Source organism: Equus quagga, chromosome 4 (assembly GCF_021613505.1).
Source record: "Equus quagga isolate Etosha38 chromosome 4, UCLA_HA_Equagga_1.0, whole genome shotgun sequence".
NCBI lineage: Eukaryota > Metazoa > Chordata > Mammalia > Perissodactyla > Equidae > Equus > Equus quagga.
The window spans coordinates 111,340,502-111,367,331 of record NC_060270.1 but is presented as its reverse complement, the minus strand read 5'-3'; the positions used below and the strand labels follow the sequence as shown (position 1 = coordinate 111,367,331).

Sequence of the window (26,830 nt, the reverse complement as noted above, 5' to 3'; positions counted from 1 at the left end):
ATTCATTGATTTATAATAAAATTTAATGAAATTATTAAAAATTTGAGACATTGAAATATTTAAAGAGCTCTTACCGAATTTGTTTAGATTTTGTGGTATACATTTATAAAAATTTGCTCTTAAAGTTTGAAAAATTGCATTTCAAAAGGACGTATTTTTCAGTGTTTCATGTCTATGAATAGAGCTTTCCCTAGGGGTGTCCTTAATTTTGTAATTGGGGAATATTTCGTTTAGCTTATTAAAAACAGTGTAATGAATTAAAAAGTCTCAACTCTTTTCCTCCTTTCTCGGCCTTTCTGCTGCTCTTACTTTTTGTTTCACTTGCATCCTAGAGGCCATACCTGCAAGTTTTCTTTGTAATTTTTGGTGTCCTAAATCTACATCTCTCGTGTTTCTTAGTTCTTAGGAGGGTGATATGATTCTGCTACTGGTATAAATTTTCTTGAAGACAGTTTCGAAGATGATTTGCCTGCCTTCAGTGGCAGCACTGATGCTTTTATGCTGGCATGGGTGGCCTCAAAGGTCTTGTCTCTGGGCCAGCCCAATAGCATAGTGGTTTAGTTTGCATGCTGTGCATTGGTGGCTGGGGATCACAGGTTCACATCCCAGGTGCAAACTGGTACACCACTCATCAAGCCATGCTGTGGCGGCAACCCACATACAAAGTAGAGGAAGATTGGCAGGGGTATTAGCTCAGGGACAATCTTCTTCACCAAAACAAACAAACAAACAAAAAAAGGTCTTGTCACATACATAGGAAATGGGCAGTAATAAAAACAATCACTCTCTCCTCTTTCCCTGGGTTTCCGATTGGCATATCAAGTGGTGGTGGGGTGCTTTCTCTGCCTTTTTCCTAACCAGTAGGATGGTACAGGGATCTGGAATCTCCAGAGAGCAGGGAGAGATCCTGCATATTCTTGCATTGTCCCCAAAGGAGGAACTCAGAGCCTGCATTGTTCTTCCTGTCACATATCAGCTAGATTGGATTGCTGAGGGTTAGGAATAAACAAAAATGAAGATTTTAAATCTACTTTTCCCCTATAAATTATTGTGAAAACAACACCTGAGAAAATAAAACTCAGAAATCATAAGTAATTTTTAGAATTTCATAGAAACAGATTTATGAAGATTAAGAGGGATTCAAATTTAATGTCCCTAGTCACAGCCATCATAAAATCTGAACTTCACTGTCCTTGGGATCTGGTACAAGTTTCTATGGGCCTCAGTTTCTCCTATAGTAAAGTGAGTACCTTCAAATGTTTCCAAGATTCCTTCAAGCTTCTACACTCTGTAAAAATGGTGTGAATCAGTAGATTTTTATTTTTATTTTACTTTCAAAATTCTAAATGTATCCTCCTTTTTTCCTTGTAGCATTAAAACTTTGTAAGGAATACAGACTAGGAGCCAAGTAGAATAATGTAAAAGTATGCCTAAGTCCTTACAGCAACCAAAGTAGTGAACATTCTGCAATTTTCAGTCTAGAAAAGACTTTTTTTGGTTAATATATTTTAGATTGTGAGGCATTCTAAGGCAGCCATGTAGACTACTAGTTTAGTGACTCAGTTTTTAGAAATTCTCTAGGGCACAGAATTACAATAATGCTAAGTATAACTATTTTTGTGTCACTTCCAGAAGACATTTTTTACTCTCTTATAATTTTTCCTATATTGCCAAACTAGGAATACATAATTATCTACATTTCATATGTGGAGTGTTCCCCTACAGGAATCTACTTGAAACTTAGATATAAAATAGGAAGGACAGCATGTTTTGTTGTTACCTCCCTGTGAAAGTTGTTACAAAAACATGTTCATGATAGAGACCTGTGAGCTCAGAAATAGAAGGGAAGTTATGAGAGGCAGAGGTTAAGAACTTGGGCACTGATTATGTAGCATCCTTCCTTTCTCAGTTTCCTCATTTATTAAATAGAGACAATAGTATCCATCTGATAGGGTTATTGTAAGAATTACATGAGAAAATGCACTAACATTAGCGTGCAATGTGTTAACTGCTATTATTGTGGTGGTTGTTCCTGTTGTTGAATATGAGAAGCCTATCTGAGCAAGCTCCAAGTTGGGCTCAGATGTATTTATGACACAACTCCTTCATCCATCCTCATCTGCCTTCCTTAGGTGGAAGGGGATAGGAGGTGAGGAAGAATTATATCTTTATATTTATTGCCTGAAATGTTTTACTTTTTAAATTTTTTTGTGCTGGCTGAAATTCTACATACATTTTCTAAAAATTTAATTAATGGATATTCATATAGAAAAGAAACCCCTACCCCACACCATACACAAAAATCTGTTTCAGTTGGAATGTTCTAAATATGAAAGATAAAAGCATAGAGAAGGTAACATAGGAGATTATATTCGTGATCAAGAGATAAGCAAAGATTTCATAAACAGAGTACAAAATACCTGTCATAAAGAAAAAGATTAATAAGTTAAACATCATTAAATTTAAGAACTTTAGTTCATTGAAACATATCACTAAAAGGATTGAAAAGACAAACTACACAGAAGGTAACGATAGAGGAGATCCGAATGGCAGAAGAGAGGGAGGAAGGGAGAGGGAGAAAAGAAGAAAGCAAGGAAAGTTTAGTATCATTAGTAAACAGAGAAAATACACATTAAAACTACAATTCAGCACTGTTTTATACTATCCAGATTGGCCAAAATAATACTCTGACAATGGCGAGTGTTCAGGAGGTGGAGGGATGGTAACTGTCGTAAAGCTGCATCACCACTTTGGAAAGCATTCTCCAGTATCAACTACAGTTGAAGAGACACATGCCCTGTGACCTGGCAGTTCCTCTCCTGGTGTAGTCCCTAAGAGGAATGAGTACGTGTGTTGATTAAAAGACACTTGCAAGAACGTATATAGCAGTGTTATTTGCAATAGTAAAATATTGGAAAAAATTCTCCAATATTCATCAACAGTAGAATGGGTAAATTTGTTGTGGGATGGAGACGAACAATGAGAAAAGTGGAAATTTTCATTTGAGAAAAGTGAGTTAAATAAAAGGAGATGGGTTGCAGAGAGAAGAGGATGTGACATTTTTGGAGCACAAAGCACTTTGGAGGTTAAAACCAGGTTAAAGAACAGTTTTGGCCCCGTATGAGAATGGGTAAACAAACTTCTTTTTCTTTACTGTGTATCACAATTACTTTTTCAGCTGAATGGGGTAAAGATCTATGATGGACCTGCTTGGGCATATATGTACTTTTTAAAACAGTTTTTGTTTCTATGGGAACTTGTATTCAAGCTACAGACCACTCACACAAAGAACTGGGTTGGGTTCTGCCAAAGCATTGTTAGAATGATTTTTCTGCCTATTTCATGTGTAGCATTCCTTCGACATAGGACTGTTTCTCTTTTGCGTTCTTAGGGATCTTCTTCGAACTTTGGATTCATGAGTAAAGGAGCTTGCTAGTTCCTTTTTTTGGGAACTTTTTACCTCTGTCACTCATGATAGTTTTGCCGTAAATGGAAGTCTGTTCTCAAAAAGGAAGAAATTGGGTTTATATATTAGTTTTATTTATTTATTAACCATTTACATCATTTAAATTATTAGATTTAAAGACTTATTACAGTCTTTAACACAATCTAATCCCCCTCTTACTGAGAGAAAAGTAAATATTGTTTAGCATTAAGGAGAAACTTTTTTTCTTTTTCTTTACTCCCATCTCTTTGACTGTCACAGCTTTGGGTTTTAATCTTGTTTTGTAAAGCCAAGAATACTGAATTCATATCCAGGCTTATTAAATTCGTAGGTGTGATTTGCTGACAAAAGAATTTCGTTTTACTTTCCCTAGCCTTATTTTGCCGTTCCAGTCATACGTTTTAGTTGGTATAAAATCTAGCCTTTTGTTCCCCCCTCCTATGCTCAGTGTAAAAGACATCAGCTTTTCCTTCCTTTTTTTCTATCCATGAATAGTGTGCCATTCGGAAGAGGCAGACCTCTGTATCGGGTTGGCACACCACGTGAAGCAGCGCGGTTTGGGCAAGTTGCTTAACTTGTTAACTGACATGAGTTTGCTTTATCTAATTCTTATTTATAGGATGAGGTACATTTGACAACAAAAGCAAAAGAACTTTCTCCTCTCCAAATGAGATCTCAAGTCATTTCCTATCATACACATACATATGCTAAGGGAGCAGGTTAAAAATCATTTAAGATTCTCAGCTCTTATTTTGCTTTGAAAAACACTTAATTAATCTTGTTAAATATCACCTTCATGATCATAATCATAACCTTAAGGGAAAGAGTGCCTTTTCCTTTGGCCCATTTGCTCACGGTAGGCGATCTTCTTAGTGCTGAGTATTTTCTTTCAGCCTAAATGCTAAAAATTCAGTACACAGTCATTAATAGGGATGACAGCTACAGTAGCATTCTACTTATGAATATTCATGAAATGAAATCCATAGCATTAATTACATTAATTTACATACCTGAATACAAGCGAACCATAAGTTATAGTGATAGCTAAGCCTAAAAAATTCCTTTAGTAACCATAGATATATATTTTTATATGTATGTTTTTAAAATAAATTCTGTGTAAGAAGAGTGGAGGCGACATTTCTTTCAAAAGACCTTTGAGTATTTATAGTTAGAGATGCTTTTAGCTGAGAATTAAAGCACAATGTAATCCTTCAGTTTTCATTGGATTTTGTAGGGCTTATATGCATTCTTTAAAGGAAGAGAGTATAAAGAAAATATATGTAGTTGAACACAGGAGAAATCTTCTATGTGAATAAGGGAATTAGTGGTTACTTTATTCTTATTTGGGATCATAACCATTTTATCCTGTTAGTTTTAATACAACATATTCTTTTGAAAGTAGACATGATTGAAAATAATTCATAATCTATGAGAATGAGGTTTATTTTCACCTGGTTTTGTGACTGAAAAACTCCAGTTTCAGAAAAAAGTTTTATCTGCATGTTTTTAGAAGTTAAAAACATTTTGCTACATGTTTAATAGCATAACAGTGACATTGATTTTAAAAGATTTTTAAGTCTATGCAGAATGCCATAGTTTAAATTGCTTCAGAATATGTGATGTTAAACATCGTCTTTACCTTGAAGATACAGATCGTGTTTGTTTTCAACTATGTTGTCTTTGAAGCAGAGTTATCACAATTAGCTGGTTAACCTCAGTGTGTTCAATTAACATTTAAAAAACTAACTGAAGCATATGCAGGCAATATAGTACCTTAAAATGATACCACAACGGTTTTTTCATTAATGAATGAAAAATAAAATTTAAAAAAATCATTTCTTTTCATCTCATTCTTTTATGATTTCTATTTATGTACCTGTTTAAAAATGTATATTATATGTATTATATGTATATATTGGGGTATATATATGTAATATATGTATATATTGGGGTTAGATGCTTAAAATCTTTGCTTGGCAGGAGTGTTCACTCATAAACAGTAGTTGGAGACTGTTGACTTAAGAATGAGTCTTATGAGAATGCAGAGGAGTGACCAGGGCCATCGCTCTGCTTATTCCCTGTTTCACGGTGAGACCTTTAGCACGTCACCTGTCCTGTCCATAGTATAGCCATCTTACCTTTGTATGCACAGGGGACCGACTGACAAAATAGGACAGTGTGGTCTCACTGTGGGTAGAAATTGCTGAGAGTCAGCGTTCTGATGGTCTCACAAGGGAGTTTATTTACGGAAGATTGAAAAGCATTGGCCCCCTGTGGGCTGCATTAGGGCACAGGTTCTGAGTGCTTGGTGAGGTACTTTCACCCTTTGGAAGACAGCAAATCCCTAAACAGTCTAAAATTAGTATTATTAGTATAGTAATAAACAGAACAAAAAGTAGTTATCTTTTTGGATGGCACATTTCTTGCTGCTCTGTGAATGAATCAAAATTAGGCTTATACTCAAGGTTTTGTTAAAATAGCCTGCTTTTTCCCTTATTAGATTTCAAATAAAAGTATCAATCTCAAATTATTAATCGCTCACTTTTGTTACAGCATGTAAATCAGACATAATGGATGGCTATGCAGTTGCTTGGGCTAACTTGATAGGAAAAATGTATTCCCTGCAAGACTATGATTATGTCCTACTATGTGTAATTTTCCACCTTTTTTATGATGGTTTCTCCTGTGTACTAAATTCAGTTTTGGATATAATAGATGTATATTTTCACCTAAATTGGTATATTGGGATAGTTGAGATTTATAAAGTATGGTAGTGATATTATTTGAACTAATTGCCGGATTTTCCATGGGTTTCATCTTGACTTTTCATTAAACATTACTTACTTTCATTTTTACTGTGCAATTTATTGAACCACAACACTCTGGTAAGCATAATGAGCTTTTAAAAGATCTCTGTCTACAGAGATCACAATCAAACATTAAATATTTAGATATCAGATGCTTTGGTTAAAACAGAAATGATACTTATTGTGGTGCAAAATTTACAAAACAGGAAGGCAGATAAAATATTTCAATAGGCTGCTTTCCAACTTGTTTGTTAATATCTGGCTTTGCCATATTTAGTTTGGTTAATTGAGCTTTGAAGAGATTGTACAAATGAAAGCAAATCAGAGTAGACTAGCTTACTTTTTTTCCTTCTTTCAGACTTTAGGCATAGATTCCCTCTCCATTAAATTATTCTGAGAGTATCTAAACTTTTTATTATGCTGGTTTTTTTGTTTGTTTGTTATGAGGAAGATTAGCCCTGAGCTAACATCTGCTGCCAATCCTCCTCTTTTTGCTGAGGAAGACTGGCCCTGAGCTAACATCCATGTCCATCTTCCTCTACTTTATATATGGGATGCCTGCCACAGCTTGGCGTGCCAAGCGGTGCCATGTCCGCCCCCAGGATCCGAACTGGCGAACCCCGGGCCGCTGAAGCAGACCCTGCGCACTTAACCACTGCATCACCAGGCCAGCCCCTATGCTGTTTTTAAAAAGCTCATTCCTAGTTAATATTTTTCAACTTTCCTTTATGGTAAAGTAAATATTTTATTCCTCCATTTTGGACTGTTTATGTAGCATAATTGCTATTTTGGGGATGAAAATATTAAAGATCAAGACCGACACACTAATAGAGACAAATTATTTCAGATCCTTTATGCTGTGGGATACCTATGAAATAACATTCTGAATCAGAATAGGATTTTCCTCTTTGCTTTCTTATCGTCATGGATTTTATATTAGAACTATAAATGTGGCTAGGACAGTGGTTCTCGACCTAACTGCCGTGCAGAATGATTTGAAGCCTTTTAAAAATGTATAAGCCCCAGTCCGCAGGGATTTATTTTTTTAAAGCCCCTCAATTGTTTTCTTTGCACAGGTAGAGCTGGGGAATACATAGATGTAGGAGAGCAAATGCTCGATAGCACCAGTCACAGATACTAGCGATAACCTCGGTGGTTGAGCTGCAAAGCCAGAAATAAGGGAGCACAGGCTCTGAACCCTTGAAATAGTAGTTATTGAAGTCTTTCACCTTAGCCCAAAAGAGAAGCCCTTGATTTTGCTTTACATATAATCCTAACAATCCTAGTTATGTGATTTTTCCAGCCCTGACAGATGAGAGGCAGCAAAATCAAAGTAGAAGGCTGTTGGTGAAAGAAGTAATAGCTGTCGAGCGTGGGGAAATAGCACAAACAGCTGCATTAGATCTCGGTGCAGTAACTGATGGACGTAGGAATATGGTGACCTGCAGTCATTAGAAATGGTAGATGATGATCAACGTTCTCTGATTTAGGAATGAAGATAGTTTTTGTACATTTTAGAGAAATTTTTAAATTTTTAGTTGGTTAACGTAAAGAAGGGGGAAAGATTTTATATCTAAATGTTTATTTACCTGAAAGATTCATTTCTGTAGAATAATAGTGTCTTCCTCAATAGTAGCAGATAAATGAGGCATTAATAGGCTTGGAAAAAAGTGAAGGGAGAAAAGCTACTGTGTCTGTTTGGCTGGATATGGTTTTTAAATGCTAATAATAGAGGTATCTATTTTAAAACCTGAAAATAGCTGACTTGTGGCTTTCTTCATTTGCTCTATGCTTTTACAAAATTTTTTGCATGTTTTCCTCCTCCCCACAGCAATCTCACGGTTTAGGCAGGACTGTCTGGCTCCAGATTGCCGAGTCCGCTTACAGATTCACTCTGGGCTCAGTTGCTGGAGGTGAGTGACATGTCTGTGTGCTGTTTCAAGCTTGTGTTAATGTAATATTATCTCACTAGACTGGGACAGATCAGCAAAGGTGCAGTTCATTGTTCCCGCGGGTCACGCCTGCGGCGCTTTCTGAAGTGTTCTTTATGTTTTACCTGTGATCAGAAGACTTGTCACAGCACGGCCATGGCCTCTCTGGCTCCAGTCTGTCTTCAGGACAAAAGCTCTGTAATAATGTGGAAGTCTTGGCTGCAGTGCCGCACTCACCTTAATTATGCTGGTTAGAGCCGGTGGAAGAAATGGAGACTAAGGCTGTGTTTATGGTTTTGGGGATGAGGCAGGTAGGAAATCAAGATTTGGGGTACAAATTCCAGAACCTTATGAAATAAAACAACCTCTCAAAGCAATTCACTTTTGCTTTTCTGCTTCTATTTTTTTCCTCTCCTCTTTTACTAGTTGAAGACTATCTAAACTTATAGTTTATTTGCTAAAATGAACCTCCCCTCCCTGTTCCTAGGCAAAGTTTGAGAGACTTTTTTTGCTTCAATCTCTCTATAGAAGATGTGTAGAATCTGAAGTTGCTTTGTTGAGAAGAACCCCACAGGTGTGATTAAAATACTTAGGATTTTTCAAAACAAGCCTGGACTGATGAAACTATCATTTTTTTCTTTTTAGTCTCAGTTTTAGAAGTTGCAAAGCTTATTTTGGTTTTCAACAGTTGAAAAATATAATACTCTACTTCGTGTTAGAAACTTCTCAGTCCCTGAGAAATTCTAAAGCCTGTCCTTTTGGTTTTTTTTTAAACCAAATTCTGTACATAGGGATAGGGTCATGTTGAGATTTGGTTCCAATATTGTGGTTTCAAACTAAGATTAATTTATCAAAATAATTTGGCAAACTAAATTTTAAGATTACAGCCACCTACGTATACATATATAGTCATTTTAAGGGGTAACTGTATAATATTTAAGCATTTAATGGGAAATATATAGAAATATGTTTTACATATAATAGTTTAATGTTACAGAAAATTGAGTGTTGATTATGTAATGTTGGTGATGACTTGAAAATCCGCTGCAGTTCTTCTCTGAAGCAGCTGTATTTATGGATCCCAATAGCTGCAAGCCTGTCATCCTTGAGCTGTGTATGGGAGAAGGAAAAATAACACAGTCTCTTTCGTGAGGATAGATGTTGTGTTTTATTTTCTAGTCCTTCGAGATGAGATTTGTTGTCCTTATAGATTCTCCATTTAACTATGCTCTCTTTGAACCCTTAAAATTGTTTTATTTGTAGCTGTGGGGGCCACTGCGGTGTATCCTATAGATCTGGTGAAGACCCGCATGCAAAACCAGCGTGGCAGTGGCTCTGTCGTGGGGGAGCTGATGTACAAAAACAGCTTTGACTGTTTCAAGAAAGTCTTGCGTTATGAGGGCTTCTTTGGACTCTACCGAGGTGAGTAAGCAAATCTCAGCTGCTGAAGTTAGTGGTTTTATCTCACCAGCGGCAGATTTCAACTTGCATATTATGAAAATCAGTGTGTACCCTGCCCAGTCAGACTAGGGCTGTTTCTCTCTTTTTATTTTCTGATTGCTCGTTTCCCTTTCTACATTCTTGCTGGTAACTAGCACTATTAGTCTGAAGACAAGGTCTTCATTTCTTCTTCCTGCTATTTATATTTCTTGGAATTCAAATCCTGCGTGTGTCCCAACGTGGGTCTCTGGTCACCGTGCTCTTACAAACTAAGGTGCGCGTCTGCAGGTGGAATACGAGGACGGCAGCTAAAAAATAGAGAGCTTCTTTTCTCAAAGAATTAGAGAGGAGGAAAACACCTCTTCTCTGTGAAATAGAAGCCAGGGTGCCACTGGAAGGTGAGTTTACTCTCTTATCCACTTGTTTCAACTGGAAGAAATAGCGAATGTTTTTCTCTCTTCCAGATTCATAAGTCTTTTCCAGTGAGTCATCTGAAGTTTACAAAAAAAGAAAACCTTTTGGCTCCAAGCCTCATTCCTGCCCCTTTCCTCCCCTTGGTTCAGAGGCTCTGAGTGAAAGCAGAGAGCTTTTCTTCTGCAGGGAGTGTTAGCACCAGCTCTAGGCTGAGCACAGCGCTGGCGTCAGAGGCAGTGGCCCCATGCAGAATTCTCCCCACCCCCATTGGCTTTGTAGGAACTTGTTCTCTTTGGAGGGAGAATGACTTTCATGTAGATGTTTTCACATTAGAATTTAGGGTTTCCTTTGGGAGGGAGATTAATTTTTTAATCTCTTTGGGCGCCACTTGGAATTCTTTGAAAATACTCTCTACATACTCAAGTCCAGGGCATTTATGTAATTTACTGTACTTGTTTGTTTGCACACACGGTCTCATTAATCCCAAGCTCATTCTGAGCTCTGTTGAACTATTTGGCTTAGTACCTCTTCCTTAGAGAGAAAGACTGGTCCTGAACAAAGCTTTATGCTCATGGACCGGAGAAAAAACACCTCTGGTTAGCATTATGTGCAGATATTCAAGTGAGAAATGTAGCTCTGATACACTTAGATTTGAAGGAGAGGGTCATGAGGAGGTTTATGTTTGGCATTATGTATAGTATAAAAGAAGAGAGTGGTTCTGAAATCAAACTAGGCTCAAATACTCAGCTCCTAAGAATGATTGTAATTAATTTTGCTGAAATATTCAGAGCTCTAGTCTCTAAATTCTAGCTGTACAGTGTGTTCTCCATGGGAATAAGTGTGCATTGTCCCGAATGCAGATTGTCACGTGAATGCTTGTTTTAAACTGTATTAAACTCTGCATATCTAGATTTTATTTAATAGGGAATCTAAGAGTCGAGCGGTGCTAAGGTCGTTTTTTGTGTGTTTGTTTGACATCTCCAATCTTTTTTTGTCGAATGATGACCTTTCTTCCTCCTTGATATACTTTTAAAGAGAATGACCTCTATTAGAAGGAACCTAGATATATACTGCACAGTTTATTTAGCCTTCTCAATGGATGGATGTTTACAGAAGATTTCATTTGGGAGAGATGTCATGTTAATTAAATGGGTCCAATATAGCAAGTTGGGGGCGGAGGTGAGGAGACAGAGGGATTGCTACCTTTATTCAGGATGTGAGCTGATAAAATCAGTCCTTTAGATGAGAGACTCTTGTATTAGGGAAAGGATTGTAGGAGTCCTATATGTGAACACTGTGATTATTGATATTGTCATATATTGCTTAGAACTGGTCCATTATTCTGTCAGTTGATTGACAAAATTGTTGACAGATTAGCCTAAATTTCTTTGCAGGAAACAATGGTAAAATGACGTAAATCAGTACTTTATTAAAATTCTATGTGCCTTATTGAGGCAAGTTGTAAAACAAATACGCATGCTGACATGGTTGTATGGGAGTTAGAGTAAAAGTAATATGGTCTGATAATCATGAGGGTTAGCAAGTTAAGACTGCCATCTGCTGATTTCTTCTTTTAAATCAGTCTGCTACCCATTAAGGTGTGTGCGGATTTGTTTGTCATTGATAATTCAGTTTGACTGACAGTAGCCTGTATGTACGATTACTTGCTGGCTCTCAACTCATAGAAAATCACTCAGCAGTATCCTCAAAGCAGGCTTAAGATCAGCAGTGAGCGTGCAAACACATACATAGCTCCCCCTTGGCTGGGTGATTTAAAGGATAGAAAGTGTTTATTGTTAGCATCTTTAAAAAATGTACGCAAGAAATGTATGCTAACAATTTGGATAATCTGTGTGCTTTAGAAAGCTGAGCCCTATGAATATCTACAGATGTTGAATTGTTTATATGTTTTTTTCTTTTCCAGTTTGCAGCCAGCCTGGGAAATTTAACTTTCTAAGAATAATGATTTCCTTTGTTTTAAGAGGATTCTTTTGAAATGTCTTAAGTTTGACATATATTAGTAAATAATACAATAGGCATATGTTTTTGCTTGTAGAAGATACCCATTAAATGATACTTAAAACTGCATTTTTCTTGGAGTTTTGGCTTCCTTTTAAATAAATGAGTGCTGAATTCTGAGTTTCTCTAAAGAGAAAATTATGGGAGCTAGTAATCTGTAATAACCAAGCTACTGTATGCTGTTACATAGGTAGCATCATTTGTGGCAAAATCTGGGTCTCCTTTACAGCATGCTTTGCAGAACTTTTCCAAGCATATAACCTTGACTTCTTTAAAGTGTCTGTGTATATTTGTATGTTGTTGGTTGTAAAGAGAGGGAATTTGGTTACGTTGTTATTGGCAGTGTTCCTGGAGTAGAGAAGATCCATGGGCTCCATTACTTCCTCACGTACTTTTTGGGAGGTGTTAGATAACTAGGCTTTAAAGGAAGCGTGCTTAAGAAAAGGATTTATAGCCTCAAGAAAGCATAACATTATATTTGACATAAATAATTATTACATACATATACAGAGTTTTGGGGGTAATCCATTTTTTCCCATTTTAATGAAAACCCTAAAATGTTTGATGGGTAAATAATATGGGAAAAACCGTTCCTCGTTGGGCTTGTATCTTCATGTCTAGTGCATCTCTATTGCTAACAATTCTCTCTGTTTACCTAGGTCTGATACCACAACTTATAGGGGTTGCTCCAGAAAAGGCCATTAAACTGACTGTAAGTTTCTTTCTCATTGAATTTATGTCATTGGTTTAGATTATCATTAAGCCAAAAATTAAAACTGATGCTGCTGAGACTGGCCCACTGTCAAGGCATTTGTAAAATTTGAAATTTATATGGAAACTTTTGATAATTTTAAATTTTATAATGAGACAAATATTTTCCTGACTTGGAAAACTAATAATGTGCCAGTAGAGGAAATGGTTGGGAATTATGGTTAACTGATGTTGTCTTTCTAATTAGGTTAACGATTTTGTCCGGGACAAATTTACCAGAAGAGATGGCTCCATTCCACTTTTAGCAGAAATTCTTGCTGGAGGTTGTGTAAGTATTAATTCTGGGCATGTCTCGTGGCAAATAGGTTCTTTTAACCTTCTTACACATTAGATATAATATGTGAGTGACATTCTCCCTGAACTCAAAGGATTCTAAGCAGATTTTCTCAGTGATCATATGGAATGATTTTTTAATTTCATCGCATCATCTAACTGGTTCTGAGTGCAGAAAAGAAGTGGTGTTTTTGTCAGCTTGGTCTCTTAGAAGCTCCTGATGCATTATCTTCCACAGTTTTTAAAGTTCTAATTCTGATTCTTCTTAAATAGCACGGAAAATAGAGTAGTGAGTAGAGTTACCATACCCTTATACTGACTGGAACTTTAAAATAAGTGTGAGATGACTGATTAATTTGGCCCTTATATTTTAGGTGTAGGACTGAGTAAACCATTGTGTTATAATTATAATTTTCCTTCTTTAGGGACCAGGATATAGCAAAGAACCATAACTATGTTGAGGCTGTTGACAATCCTGAACACATTCAGATTATATTTATTTAGAGCACAAGGGTTTCTATCTTTAAAGTGTGAGCATGACATTGGATTTAGACCAATTCTCAAATCTAAGTGTGCAGCTCAACTAATTTTACTTGTGGTGTTCATTTCACATTTGGTAATACATGATTTGTTTTAGACTTATTTAGTCGGTTTTGTCCCTGAAAGCCTTAATAACTTCCAGTTGAATTGGCTGACAGTCTTGGCTAAACCCTCCTCAGTTGCTTGTGGAACCTGAGGTGATGAGGTCGATGACCTTTGCGGCTTTTAATTCAGAGAAGATGCCCTGAGGGTCAGAGAGAGAGGCTGCTCTGGATTCTCCTTGATGAGATTTGTCAGCCTGGCGCATACCTGGGTCCTCACCTTTCTGCAACCAAAGTTCTTATGGAAGAGGTGGCTAGGGGTGTGTGTGTGCACGTGCTTTTTGCATGTGTGCCTGCATGCCTCCAAGTGCATTCTCAGGAGGAAAACTCACCTCTTTGGCTGGCTTTTTTTTCATGAAGGACAAATAATGGACATAGAATAAAACCTTTGCTTAGGCAGATCACCAAAAATATAGTTTCTCCTCTTCCTCTACCCCAATTAGTTGCTGTAATTGTTTCCCTTCTAATGAGAGAATCTTTGCAAATCGTAACTATTCTTTTTCTCACTGGTTTTAGTTTCAATTTGGTTAAGAAGTTTCCTGATTCGGTTTTGCCACAGCACATACATACATTTGCCAAAAATTTCCTAAGTCATGCTCTTTCTGTTCCATGTAGCTAATTATTTCTGTTTCCATTTGTATCATCCACAGGTTTTTGCCCATGAAAGTGACCTGTCCCATGTCTCACAGGTGACCCTAGTGGTTAAACCATAATCAGATATCTGGTTCCTTTGTTCTTCGTAGTTATGGGCCCTGTTTCTAAGTTTGAACTTTGGGAAGTTCTTTTGAAGTCTGGGGTGCCTTAAGGGTTGTACTGACACTCCAAATCTCTTCCTTAATCATGACTCATTTCTGGAACTTTGATGGATTGTCTACACGGAAGTTGACAGCATGAAGGATAGTCAGGTTGGGCTCTAGGCAGAATGATTAGGTTGTCTGCAGTTCTTCACCTCGAACATTTTCTGCTTCCCTCTTCCCTCTAAACCTCTTCATTCAGGGAGGAAAGAAAATGTGCAATTATTGAGTTTCTGTTGGTGAACTCAATCACGCTGCAGCGTAAATGATCGTTAGAGCTTAATCTACTGCTTCTTCCAAAGTCTGTGTCTTTCAACGGAGAATAAAGTCTTACACAAAATGGATGAGTCTCTACTTGTAGACTGTCAGGCGTTCTGGAATATAGGAATACTCTCTTTACTGAATGAAACCTGGTAAGCAGCCACCGGATAGACACTGGGAAGAGTGGCTGCCATGAACCTGATCATGAGAACCCTCACCATCCTGGGTAGTGGTGGTGATATTATGTGCAGTGTCCCTGTGGGTGTTTGGCTGAATGCTGTCAGTGCCACTAGGTGAGAAGAGTGCTGCTGTTCTTCCCCAAATCACTCCGTTTTAAAGATGTACTTAATGTACTAACCTAATGCAGGTTAGTTCAGAGGAAATGGCTCAAACTGAGCCGTCAGTATTGGCTTTATAGGTTTTTTCCCCAGCAGAGGGAGCACCTAGGACCCGGGCCTTGAGTTGCCTCTATAAGGGAGGGAAATTCTACTGCTATGACAATGACCATGCTGCCTTTAGGAAAAATGGTATGCATTGATTAGATCATGAAGTGACCAAGAAATAAAAATATCCACTCCTTAGGCATTATATGTTTTTCTTTGTTGTTTGTTTTGTTTTATGATCCAATTCTAAAAGTATGTGATGTTTGATATGTGCAAAAGAGTATACACTATATAGATATAAAGAGTAATAATAAAATGAGCATCTGTGAACCTACCACTCAACTTAGCTAAAATATTAGCGCTATCATTGACACTGATTTTTGCTTTTAATGTAGCTCTAATCTACTAGATTGCTAATGAGCAGTAGGAGCTTTTCCTACTGGGCTGAACATTTTATAGGCATTATCTCATTATTATTCTCAACCAGTGTTAAAGAAAATAAAACTTCAGTGAGATCCCGCACTTAGTAAATGACCAAGTTGAGATTCCAACACTTGGGCTTCAAATCCATATTTATTCATGTTCGGTATGTGTCCTTCCATTCATTCTTTCATTTATTCGTTCTCATTGAACAAGTTGTCCAGGCTGAGAAGGATTTAGAGTTTTTTTCTTCTGTGCAGAGAACCAGACTTAGGATATGTTTCTATCTCATAGAAAAAGGGTAGTTCCTTATCATGCTCACCAGATAAAACTTAATCTTAAATCTAATCATATTCCACTGTGGTAATTTGAAAGTAGAATTTTTTATCATGATTTGCTTCATTTTACATATCGACAAAGAAAATATGTGCTTATGATTATAATTCATCATAATAGCTACCATTTCTTGAGCATCTTGCACTGGATTGAACACTTTATAGGCATTATCTCATTATTATTCCCAGCTAGAGTTGAAGAAACTAAAAGCTCAGTGAAATCCAGCACTTAGTAAATGGAAAAATTGAGATTCAAACCACTTCTGTCTCCAAATCCGTATTCTCTTATATTTGGTCTATGTTCCCATTCTTTCATTCTTTGATTTATTCATTCTCTCATTCATTGAATGCCTGCTATGTTTCAGGAAAATTTTTAGAATAAAATTGAGATATAATTCACATACCATACAATTCCCCCCATTTAAAGTGTACAATTCAGTAGTTTTTAGTATATTCATAGAGTTGTGTGACTATCATCACAATCAATTTTAGAATATTTTTATCACCCAAAAAGAAAGCTGGTACCCTGTGGCTGTTGCCCCCCAGCCTTCCCTCTCTCCTCCCAGGAGGGCTTGGACAACACCAATAAACATTCCATCTCCATAGATTCACCAATTCTGGACATTTCATGCAAATGGAATTGTACACTATGTGGCCTCTTGTGTCTGCCTTCTTTCACTCAGCATAGTGTGTTCAAGGTTCATCCATGCTGTAGCGTGTATCAGTACTGCAGGCCTTATTGCTGAACAATATTCCTTATATAGATACATCACATTTTGTCTGTCCATTCATTTGTTGTTGAACCTTTGGGTTGTTTTCCACTATTATGAATAATACTGCTGTGAATATTCATGTAAAAAGTTTTGTGTGGACAAATGCTTTCATTTCTCTTGGGTATATACCTAGGTGTGGAATTGGTGAGTCATATGGTAACTCTAATTAGTATTTTGAGGAACTGGCAGACTGTTTTCCAAAGTGTCTGCACTATTTTACATTCCTACCAGCAGTGTATGAGGGTTCTGATTTCTCCACATCCTTGTCAACACTTGTGATTATCTGTCTTTTCATTATACCCATCCTAGTGGGTGTAAAGTAGTATCTTATTGTGATCTAACAACTGGTGGTATTGAGCTGCTTTTTATGAATGTATTGGCATTTGTATATCTTCTTTGGAGAAAAGTCCATCAGAATCTCTCCTCCCCTTTTTTTTTCCTTGAGGAAGATTAGCCCTGACCTAACATCTGTGCCAGTCCTCCTCTATTTTGTATGTGGGTCACTGCTACAGCATGACTGATGAGTGATGTAGGTCCACATCTGGGATCCAAACCCGCAAACCTGGGCCGCTGAAGCAGAGCGTGCTAAACTCAACTACTACACCACAGGGCTGGCTCCTGCCCACTTTTAAATTGGATTATTTGTCTTTTATTATTGAGTTACAAGAGTTCTTTATATATTTAGAGTCTCTTATCAGATATGTGATTTACAAATATTTTCACTTTCTTAACTGTGTCCTTGAAAGAATTGGACTTTGATTTTAATGAAGTCCAATTTATCTATGTTTTCTTTTGTTGTTTGTGCTTTTGGTGTCATATCTAAGAAATCATTGCCTAATCCAAGATCACAAATATTTATACTTCTGTTTTCTTCTAAGAGTTTTATAGTTTTAGCTCTTAGACATTTAGGTCTTTGACCTTTCACAAAAATTTTTAACCTAAATTTTTTAGGGTCATTTCCCTTGAACAGATATATTACCAAATAACAGTTTTGTTTTCCATTGTCAACATTTTTGTATATTACCTTCTAACGTTTTCATGCGCATGTGCACATGCTCATGTGCATATATAGGTACAGACACACGTACATTCTTTTTTAAACCAGATGGAAGTTTTATTGACTCTGACTTCTTGATTGGAAATGCAAGCAGCTCTCACTTTCTAAGGGCAGCAGGGAATCACAGTGGAACTTTTCACTTTAGAAATAGAGTATAACTTTTGGAAATATAAGTATAAACAGAGTGTGCGTTTTCAAATTTTACATCTCCGTTGTGAACATTACCTCAATTTTTTTATATTTATATCAAAACCTTCTCAAAAAAGACTTACTAGTTCAGAATTTTTGATAATTTAGATGTGCTAGCATAAGTTTTTTTGTTGTAGTATCTATAAATTGAACTTTAGGTTTACTAATTGCTTGCCCTTCTTTAGCTGGGGATGGACTAAGAGTGTATCTGTGTGTATGTAGTTACTCAGTAAATGTCTGTTATGAATGCTGTATGTGTAGTGTATATGGAACAATAGGTTTCAAAATAATTTTTTCCCTTTGTTTTCATAGGTAAGCCATTCTTATCAGGCCATGTGTTTTTATTTTTCTATTAGAAAGTCTCTCTTTATATGTGTATGAACACATATATATATGTACACACACACATATTACATGTCCATATCAGACATAAATATAATTGACTGTTTAATTTTGATATCTGGGGGCCAGCAGATGTTCACATGTTCTGCTTCTGCAGCCCAGGGTTCGCCGGTTCAGATCCTGGGTGCAGACATGGCACGTGGCAAGCCGTGCTGTGGCAGGCACCCCACATATAAAGTAGGAGAAGATGGACATGGATGTTAGCTCAGGGCCAGTCTTCCTCAGCAAAATGAGGAGGATTGGCAGCAGATGTTAGCTCAGGGTTAATCTTCCTCAAAAAAAAAAATGATTATGATATCTGTTGTGGGCAGGAATAATACTGTAATGTTAACTTAGAATATTCAAAGTACTTTAATATTCACTATTGGCATCTCCTATGAAATAAGTAGATGAGGAACAGAAGCTCAGAACGGATAACTCTCTCACCCCAAATGACACAGCTAATATATGCTGCAGGTTTCATGTGAGCCCAAGTATTTTAATTTTAAGACCAACTCCTTTTATTCTATAATGGTCTCTTAAGGAATCAAATCAGAGCCTTCTCCATGTGTCAAAATAAATCTAGGGCTGGCCCCTTGGCCTAGTAGTTAAAGTTCGGCACGCTGTGCTTCAGGTCCCAGGTTCAGTTCCTGGGCACAGACCTACACCACTGGTCGATGGCCATGCTGTGGTGGTGATCCACATACAAAGTAGAGGAAGACCGGCACAGATGTTACCTCAAGGCAAATCTTCCCCAGCAAAAAAAATAAAATAAAATAAATCTGGATGAGCCCATTCAAGTTTGTAGTGGCTTTTCTTTCTTTTTTTCCAATTATATAGGTATATATAATAAAAATTTAATATGTATGTTAATTTATTAAGATATAATTAACGTATAAAAATTGAACAGATCTTAGATGTGAACTCAGTGAGTTTCAACAGTTGTACACAACCATGAAATCACCACCCAAGATAAGATAGACCATTTCACCCCAGAAAATTCATTCACGCCTATTTCTAGTTAATCACTCCTCCACTCCCCCAGGCAACCACTGTTCTGATTTATGTCACCAGTTTTGTTTCTTCTCGGATTTCATATAAATGGAATCATACAAAATGCATTCTTCATGGTTGGCCTCTTTTGCCTAACATAGTGTTTTCAAGAGTCATCCTTGTGTGGGTATCAGTAGTTGATCTTTTGTTTGTTTTTAATTTTACTGGGCATTATTTCATTGTATGAATCAACCACAATTTGCTTATCCATTCTTCTGTCGATGGACATTTGGGTTGTTTCCAGTTTTTATCTGTTATAAATAAGGCTGCTATAAACATTCTTGTACAAATCTTTTTGTCAACATGTACTTTCATTTTTCTTGGTTGAATATCTAAGAGTAGAATGGAGCAGGTGTATGTTCAATTTAAAAGAAACTGCCAGTTGGTTCTTCGAAGTAGGTGGACCGTTTTACAGTGTCATCACCGGTGTATGAGGAACTCCACATCCTCATCAATGTTTGATGTTCTTAGTCTATTTTATTTTAGTCATTCTAGTTGGTGTGAAATGATATCTTATTGTGGTTTTAATTTGCATTTCCATGGTGGCTAAAGATATTGAGTATCATTTCATGTGTTTATTGGCTGTTCATATATCTTTTTTTGTAAAGTATCTGTTCAAGTCCTGTGCCTATTTTTTATTAGGTTATTATTACTGATTTCTAGGAGTTCTTAATATACCATGGATACAGTCCTTCATCAGATATATGTGTTATGAATATTTTTCCTGGTCTATGACTTGTCTACTAATTATCTTAATGGTGTCTGTGGTGGTTTTCAAAAGAAAAAGATAATGTAGAGTTTCTTAGACATATCCATGAACTTAAGTGAGAAAAAATTTGTCTTTCCAAGTCAACCAAGGAGAAATTTTAAAAGCCTGTACGTTATACTTATAGGACTGACCTATATGTATTTTCTAAACACCTCTTTGGTAAGTACCTGTTTTTATGTTGTTACACTGTAACCACAGCACTTTCACCTGATCACATTACCTTCTTCAGAGAGTGTATACTTGTGAATGGATAGAAGTCCTAAAACTCAAAATGTATTCACTGCTCAGCAAAGGGCTAATGTGATCCTGTCATATTGCAGGCGTTTCCTCAGCCCTCTGGGAGCGTACCTTCTGGAGAACACATCCCTTCCCTTGGTATCTTGCGTTCAGTCTGCATAGTGTCTCACATTAGTGCACAAGAGCTCTGTGAGGTACATAGGGCAGTTGTTGAGATCCCTGTTGTCTCATTAGGAAACCAAGGAATGGAAAGGTTATGACCTATCTAAGGTCACAAAGTTAATGACAATCTAGGTCAACAGCCTTCCAAACCTAGAATCTTTCCACTCTTCCATGCTTCCTCCTTCAGCTTATGTGTGTGTGTGCACACGCGCGCACACACCCACACCCACATGCATATAGGTACAGCAAGAAGCCCGCTTACTAGTTGCAGCATTTACTAATCCTGGGAGCCAAGAAGCATAGCCGGCCAGTTCCCTATGCTGTGTCTTCCTCAGCCACGGAGCTTACACATCTCTAAAGAGTTGTTTGGACATGGTTTCTCCAAATCCCACCCCCAAGAGTCAGTGTGGTTCCAACTTTATGCTTCCATACTTATGTGAACACAAGTAAAAGATCCGTATCTGTTTCTGTCAAAGTGGCTTATGGTAGGCACACAGGGATTTTGACTCTTCCTTCACCCTACTTGGGGGTATGTGTAGTTCTATCTGTTCGTACCCTAACACCCTGGTGTGTATCGTCACTCAGCAATGAGCAAATTGCAGTTGATTCCTTTTAAACTGTCACTATCCTAGACTATTTTAGAAAGACTCGGAGCATTCCCCATTGCTTTATAAAATATCTGAGAAAGTCTGGTTGAAGGCGTGAGAGACAGAGTCACTGTCTGTTCCTGTTCCCCTTGAGTCAGTCCTAGCGACAACTAATTCTCTTACTTCTGTTGTTTGTCTGATTGTTTTAAATGCACAGATTTTGTACATCTGTTAAGGAGCTGGTGCGGCCTTAAATTGAAGTTAGATTTTCATTGGTCTCCGTAAGGGAAGACTTCATAATGAATTGTTCAGATTTGTGTTGGAGGGAAATAGTTCCAAACTACAGGAGACAGCAGATCAAAGAGGGAAGTAAACGGGGGACTTGGCACAAGCAGGGCCAGGTCCCCAGCCCTTTTGTGGACTCTGCCCCTGGGGTGGGACTGTGAGGGCAGGAGGTTGAACAGGCCTAATCCTGTGTGCAGCCCCGTGGCCTCAGGCACGTCAGGAGGCACGGTGACATCTCAGTATTACAGCCTTTTTCTCCTCTAACTTTTCTGTCAGCTTTAGTTGGTTTATTTTCTCACTTAAAAAAAATTTATGTGACACAAGATTAAATGGAAGTTTTTACATTCTTTCCATTTCTGTTGTATATAGGTAATTCTCATTCAAAATGAGATTTGTTCCCTTTTATTGTGTCATTTGTAATTCAGTTCTAGAACAGAGAAATGACAACTTAATACTGAAAAATGAAAACATGTAAGTCAGTTTTAATATTAATGCTTGCCTCTCTTTAAAAAAAAAAGCAGAAAATTTGAAGAGGGAAATTTAGCAATTAGAGGGTTAGAAACTAATTTTGGTGATTTGATGAGTGAAAAAATTCACCAAAGGTATTGTATGGAATGGTGTTATGTGATGTAAGCGTCAGTACAAGAAGCAGCAAGTGTCTGTTTAAGCCTCCGTAGCTGTGTGGCATCACAGTTTAGTTTGAAATTTTGTGTATCTTGGTATCTGTTCTTTCAGATCACTACCTATATTTGGTTAGATTTTTTTCATGTTCATACATATATTTATAGAGAGAGAGAGAGATAAGCCTTTTTAAAGTTTTGGATCCACAGATAACTAGTGCTAACTGGTTTTTAGAAATGCATTTAAACTATATAAATTACCAAATTTATCATGGGGAACAATGTATGAGAGAAAACTTAGTCTCTAAAAGAAGGCACTGTGTCTAAGACCAGTTCTGGTTCTTGTTTATTTTTTAAAATGTTTTTGTTTTTGAGTAGTTAATACATTCATATGACTCAGAATTTAAAAGGTACAGTGGGATACACTTTGAAAACTTTTTCCCCCAGCTACTCATTTCTCTTTCTAGGAGGCAACCAATGTCTTAATCTCTAAGCCATTCTGAATTTGATAAACTTAGGTAAATTTTGACATATTTGTGATCAACGGTTACTGAATATTTTATGTCCTGTTTATGTTACTTGGCATGATTTTATTACCTAATCTTGTCGCTTGATTAAGAGCATCTAGTTGTTTCTACTTAACTATTTCCTTATTGGGCATTTAAATGTTTTTCTGTTTAATTTTGTTGCTTCTTAAAATAGCAAACATTAGCATATTTGTAAAATTAGTGATATTTTTTCATTGTAAAGTTACCATATTTTTATTTCACAAGTTAACACTCCTGAAATTCTGTATATTCAATCATTGTATTTGCTGTAAGTAGTGTTTTTTTCCCTCTGAAAAGCTCTTATTAAATTAATGATATCACTTACAATCAGTAGAATCTGAAAATAGAGGAGAAATGATATTTTCCTGTATTTTTCTTAGAGGGGAAACATTCAGTTAAGGATGTGATAACATAATCCTTGTTCTATGTCACTAGATTTCTTACCAGAATGACTGAAATAATTGCAAATTTTATTCTCCCTTCCCCCACCCCTACTTTAATATGTATGAGATAGTGGTTAGAGTTTAAAAAAGGACAGTGCCTATTTGCCATGTATATTTCCCTTTAAGTGTTATAAAATACCCAAAGTTGTAGATAAATTAAATAACAATGTTTATTTTTTCTAAAATTATTTAGTGTTTCTGGATAGTATTTGCCTTCATATTCCTAGGCCTACCATAGAGTTTAAAAAAATGTATATTAATATTTAAAGCAGATACAGATTATGCAATTGCTAGAAGTTTTCCTCCTTCAAATATAGCAGAGGACGTAGGTGTGAAACAAACCCAGAGATGTGTGCCTTGCTGTAGTGTCATTGTTTCATTGTTTCCACTCTCACTTGATGTATATGACATATGATATGCTATGATTATTATGTATAAATTCAGTGTTGTGGTTGTGTTCACTTGATTGTTGGGACTTAGTATGTGTGCTGGGTAAAAAGGCATCAAAGCATACAACAGTCAGTGTTTATGTTTTAAAATGTGGTCATTTCCTTCTCTTAATCATACGGTTTTAATAGAAAGCCTCTTACGTGTACACTCAGAAAGAAATTTGAAGAGTTGTTAAAGGAGTACAAATCTCAATAAACTGACTATTGTTTCCAAAAGGGCCCTTGAGAGAAGGAGGGAGGAGGGAACTGTGGGGTGTGGGAACGCTGGTTGGGATGCTTCCGCTCTGCGGGATGTTATAATTTACTAGTGATTAAAACATGAAAGAACTTTGTATTTATTTAAATATAATGTCCACATTTAATGAGTGGCACCCAGGGGTTGACATCATCTGGCAGTGGCAAGTTTTGGGGATTATAATCAAAATTTGTGCTTGTATTCTTTTGTTAAATCTGCTTTAGAATATAAAGTGCATTTTCCCAAAGAGAGTCTGCGCAACCGTTATTGAAACAAGAGATCTCAGGGAAGTAGTAGACTTTTTCAATTGGTTTGGTCTTTAATACTAGCTACAGGAGCAATTACTTGGATTATCATTTTAACATAATTTTTCACCCAGCAATCCTTTTGAAAGTATTGTTTGCTCAGATTGAAACATTGAAATGCTTCCTCCTGCCTGCAGTGCAACAGATTAAAAGAGACAGAAACACAGGCACATCAACATGTAAAATTGGGTCAGTCTCATTTGGGGCCCTGTGTGTCAGTGGTCTGGAGTTGGGAGTTGTAGGAAATCCAGAGGGAGATGGCCAATTGCTGCACCTCCATGCTTGGTGGACGAAAAGAGGATCAGGGCCCTAGGCAGTTCAGGACAATAGGCTTCCCACGAAGACGAAAGGGATCTGTGTCTGCGCTGGCAGCTGTGGATGTTGACAGGAGTAAGGGGTCAGGATTGCAAAAGGAGTGGTTGGGGGTTTATAACCCCGGGTCAGTTAGGAGAGTGGGCTGGGACTTGCTGCCCCTTGGAAGGAGGCCTGGGGGAGCTGTGGGTTTTACAAAAATGAACAGGAATGTGAGTGTAGGCAGAGTATTGAAGTGGCATTGAATGCTGCACATGAGTTTTATGGGTATTGTTTATGATCTTTCTATACCTGTGGCACGCATTTCCTGTTTCACGGGTGACATGCTATTGCCGTGAAGTTATGATTGTATAATATAATGATGATTATGTGACTGGTTATGATTATATAATGTAAAGAGCTACAGGTGAGATGAAGATGTGCAAATGAGATTTTTTTCGCTTCATGAATGGAGATAAATGTATATATATTTATGTTTTAAAACATTTATTTCTATATATTTTTATATATCGATGTACACACACATATACATACACACATTTTTTTCTTTCTTACAAAAACCAAGCAAGGAGTTAGAGTTGGTAGCAGTTTTAAACATTCTTTTTTTTTTCCTTGTACTGGTTAACAGATTTCAGATGCAGATACACTCTCATTATCCAAATTCAAATCTCTGTCACTCACCACTGGAGAGTGTGGAGTACGGCTTTGATTTGTCCATGTGGTACTCGTGGTAACTAGATGTTCCATTTCCCAGCTCTGCCTTGAAGAGTTTTTCTGCTTTTGTCTTGAAATGATACTGAAATTATCTTTCTAAATTCCCTCCTTTTGTGTGGGTGTAGCTGTGTATCCGTCTCAGAGTTTGCTCAGGATAACACGTTTTAGATTTGAACCAGAGGAGACTGTTCCCTCAGACTTAAGGCCCCTCTCTGGGACAGAGCTGTGTTAATTGCTCTGCAGTCCGAGGAAGCAGAAGCAGGCAGCTGAGCTAGAGAAGGCTTACCAAGAAGAGGAAAGAAACCAGTGTGATCCGAGTTCTAGCCCTAGATTTTAAAAGATACCAACCAGCCTTCTACTCTCTCTCTCTCTCTTTCACTGGGGAGCCCCACACTGCCACCTCTGGCTTCACTTTTGTTTTCCAAGTGAGTTTATTAGTTTTGCCATTTTGGATATGGCTGAGTTGACCCTGGAAAGACTGGTCTGAGAAGCACTCTTGACATTTCGAATAGAAACAAACCCAGACATAGATTGGCTTGAGACAGAGTTTAGGACCATCCCTGTGAGCCCCTCTAGCATCGGCCAAGCCAAAGTGTCAGACTCATTCCCCCATGAAGAGGGAGACGTAAAGTGGTACAATGTGGAGGCTTTTCTGGATTTTTCTTGGTTACATGGCTGGTCGGGCTCTGACTTGGAAATCTGCTTCTGTGTCTCCTCCCTTGCCTGCAGGCTGGCGGCTCTCAGGTCATCTTTACTAACCCCCTGGAGATAGTCAAGATTCGTCTGCAGGTAGCTGGAGAGATCACCACAGGCCCCAGGGTCAGTGCCCTGAACGTGCTCCGGGACCTGGGCCTTTTTGGCCTGTATAAGGTGAGTGGATTCCCTCGGGTTGTCTCAGTAGGGAGGTTGTAACGTACTCAATGGAAATATGAAAGAATGCAGAAACCAGACTTCTGTCCCCAAATGGAAAAGCAATCTTGTCCAGCAGCGTAGACCCTGGAGTAGAAAATCAAACAAAAAGAAGAAATCAGGACCCTTCCATTAGAGGGGGTGTGATATGCAAACACGCTCCCCTGTGGTCCTCTCCAGGCTGTTGTGAAGCTGCCAGCAAGGGAGGCCAGCACCGCAGACCTGCTGGCTTCAGGCTCACAGCCTTTTGTTTGATGGCAGGTTTGGGAAAAGTTTCATTAGTGTTCTCTTTGGGCTGGTTTAGGACTTCAGAGTAGGCTTATGTTTATTTTGAGTCTGAGTTATCTCTATTGTTATCTTCCCAGTAGGAGCTTCTCTTTGTCTTAATAATTTGACCACAGTGAAACAGTAGTCGAGTTTGGTAGGATTCAGGTCTTTAAGAAGTTAAGTGGTGGGATTTGTCAATAATGAATTCCATTAAAAAACCCAGAGTGTACTGTACTTTAGCAAAATGCCAGTCAATGGATCCCTTCCCTGCAGGTATGCTTACTGCCATCATTACAGATCAGATGTAATGGAGCAGAAGCTATTACTTTTCTTAAACAAGGGAGAGTATTTCTTTCCATTCTTTTGTGTGGTATAAGGGGGGAATATGTAAATTTAGCTGCTAGAGACAACTGTGATTCCACAGCATCTGATTTATTTATAGATCTGTCCCTGTAGAAATGTGGAAATTGGCTTCTGTAGCTGAAAATCAGAAATCCTCTAGATTAGCATCACCCAGCTACAGGGCTCTTGGGAGAGCAATAACCCATATACCTATCTTGGGAGAGCAATAACCCATATACCCATCTTGGGAGAGCAATAA

General features: G+C 37.5%; 1 protein-coding gene across 2 annotated transcripts in view; it reads left to right on the top strand.

The window, feature by feature from the left end:
• Positions 1-26,830, top strand: part of SLC25A12 (solute carrier family 25 member 12) — a 95,010-nt gene that overhangs the window by 61,863 nt on the left and 6,317 nt on the right. For both annotated transcript variants that reach the window (XM_046659126.1, XM_046659127.1), the window contains 5 exons: positions 8,084-8,165; positions 9,447-9,605; positions 12,716-12,768; positions 13,015-13,095; positions 25,783-25,923. In XM_046659126.1, coding sequence (XP_046515082.1) covers positions 8,084-8,165; positions 9,447-9,605; positions 12,716-12,768; positions 13,015-13,095; positions 25,783-25,923 — 516 coding nt within the window. The remainder of the gene's footprint in view (positions 1-8,083; positions 8,166-9,446; positions 9,606-12,715; positions 12,769-13,014; positions 13,096-25,782; positions 25,924-26,830) is intronic.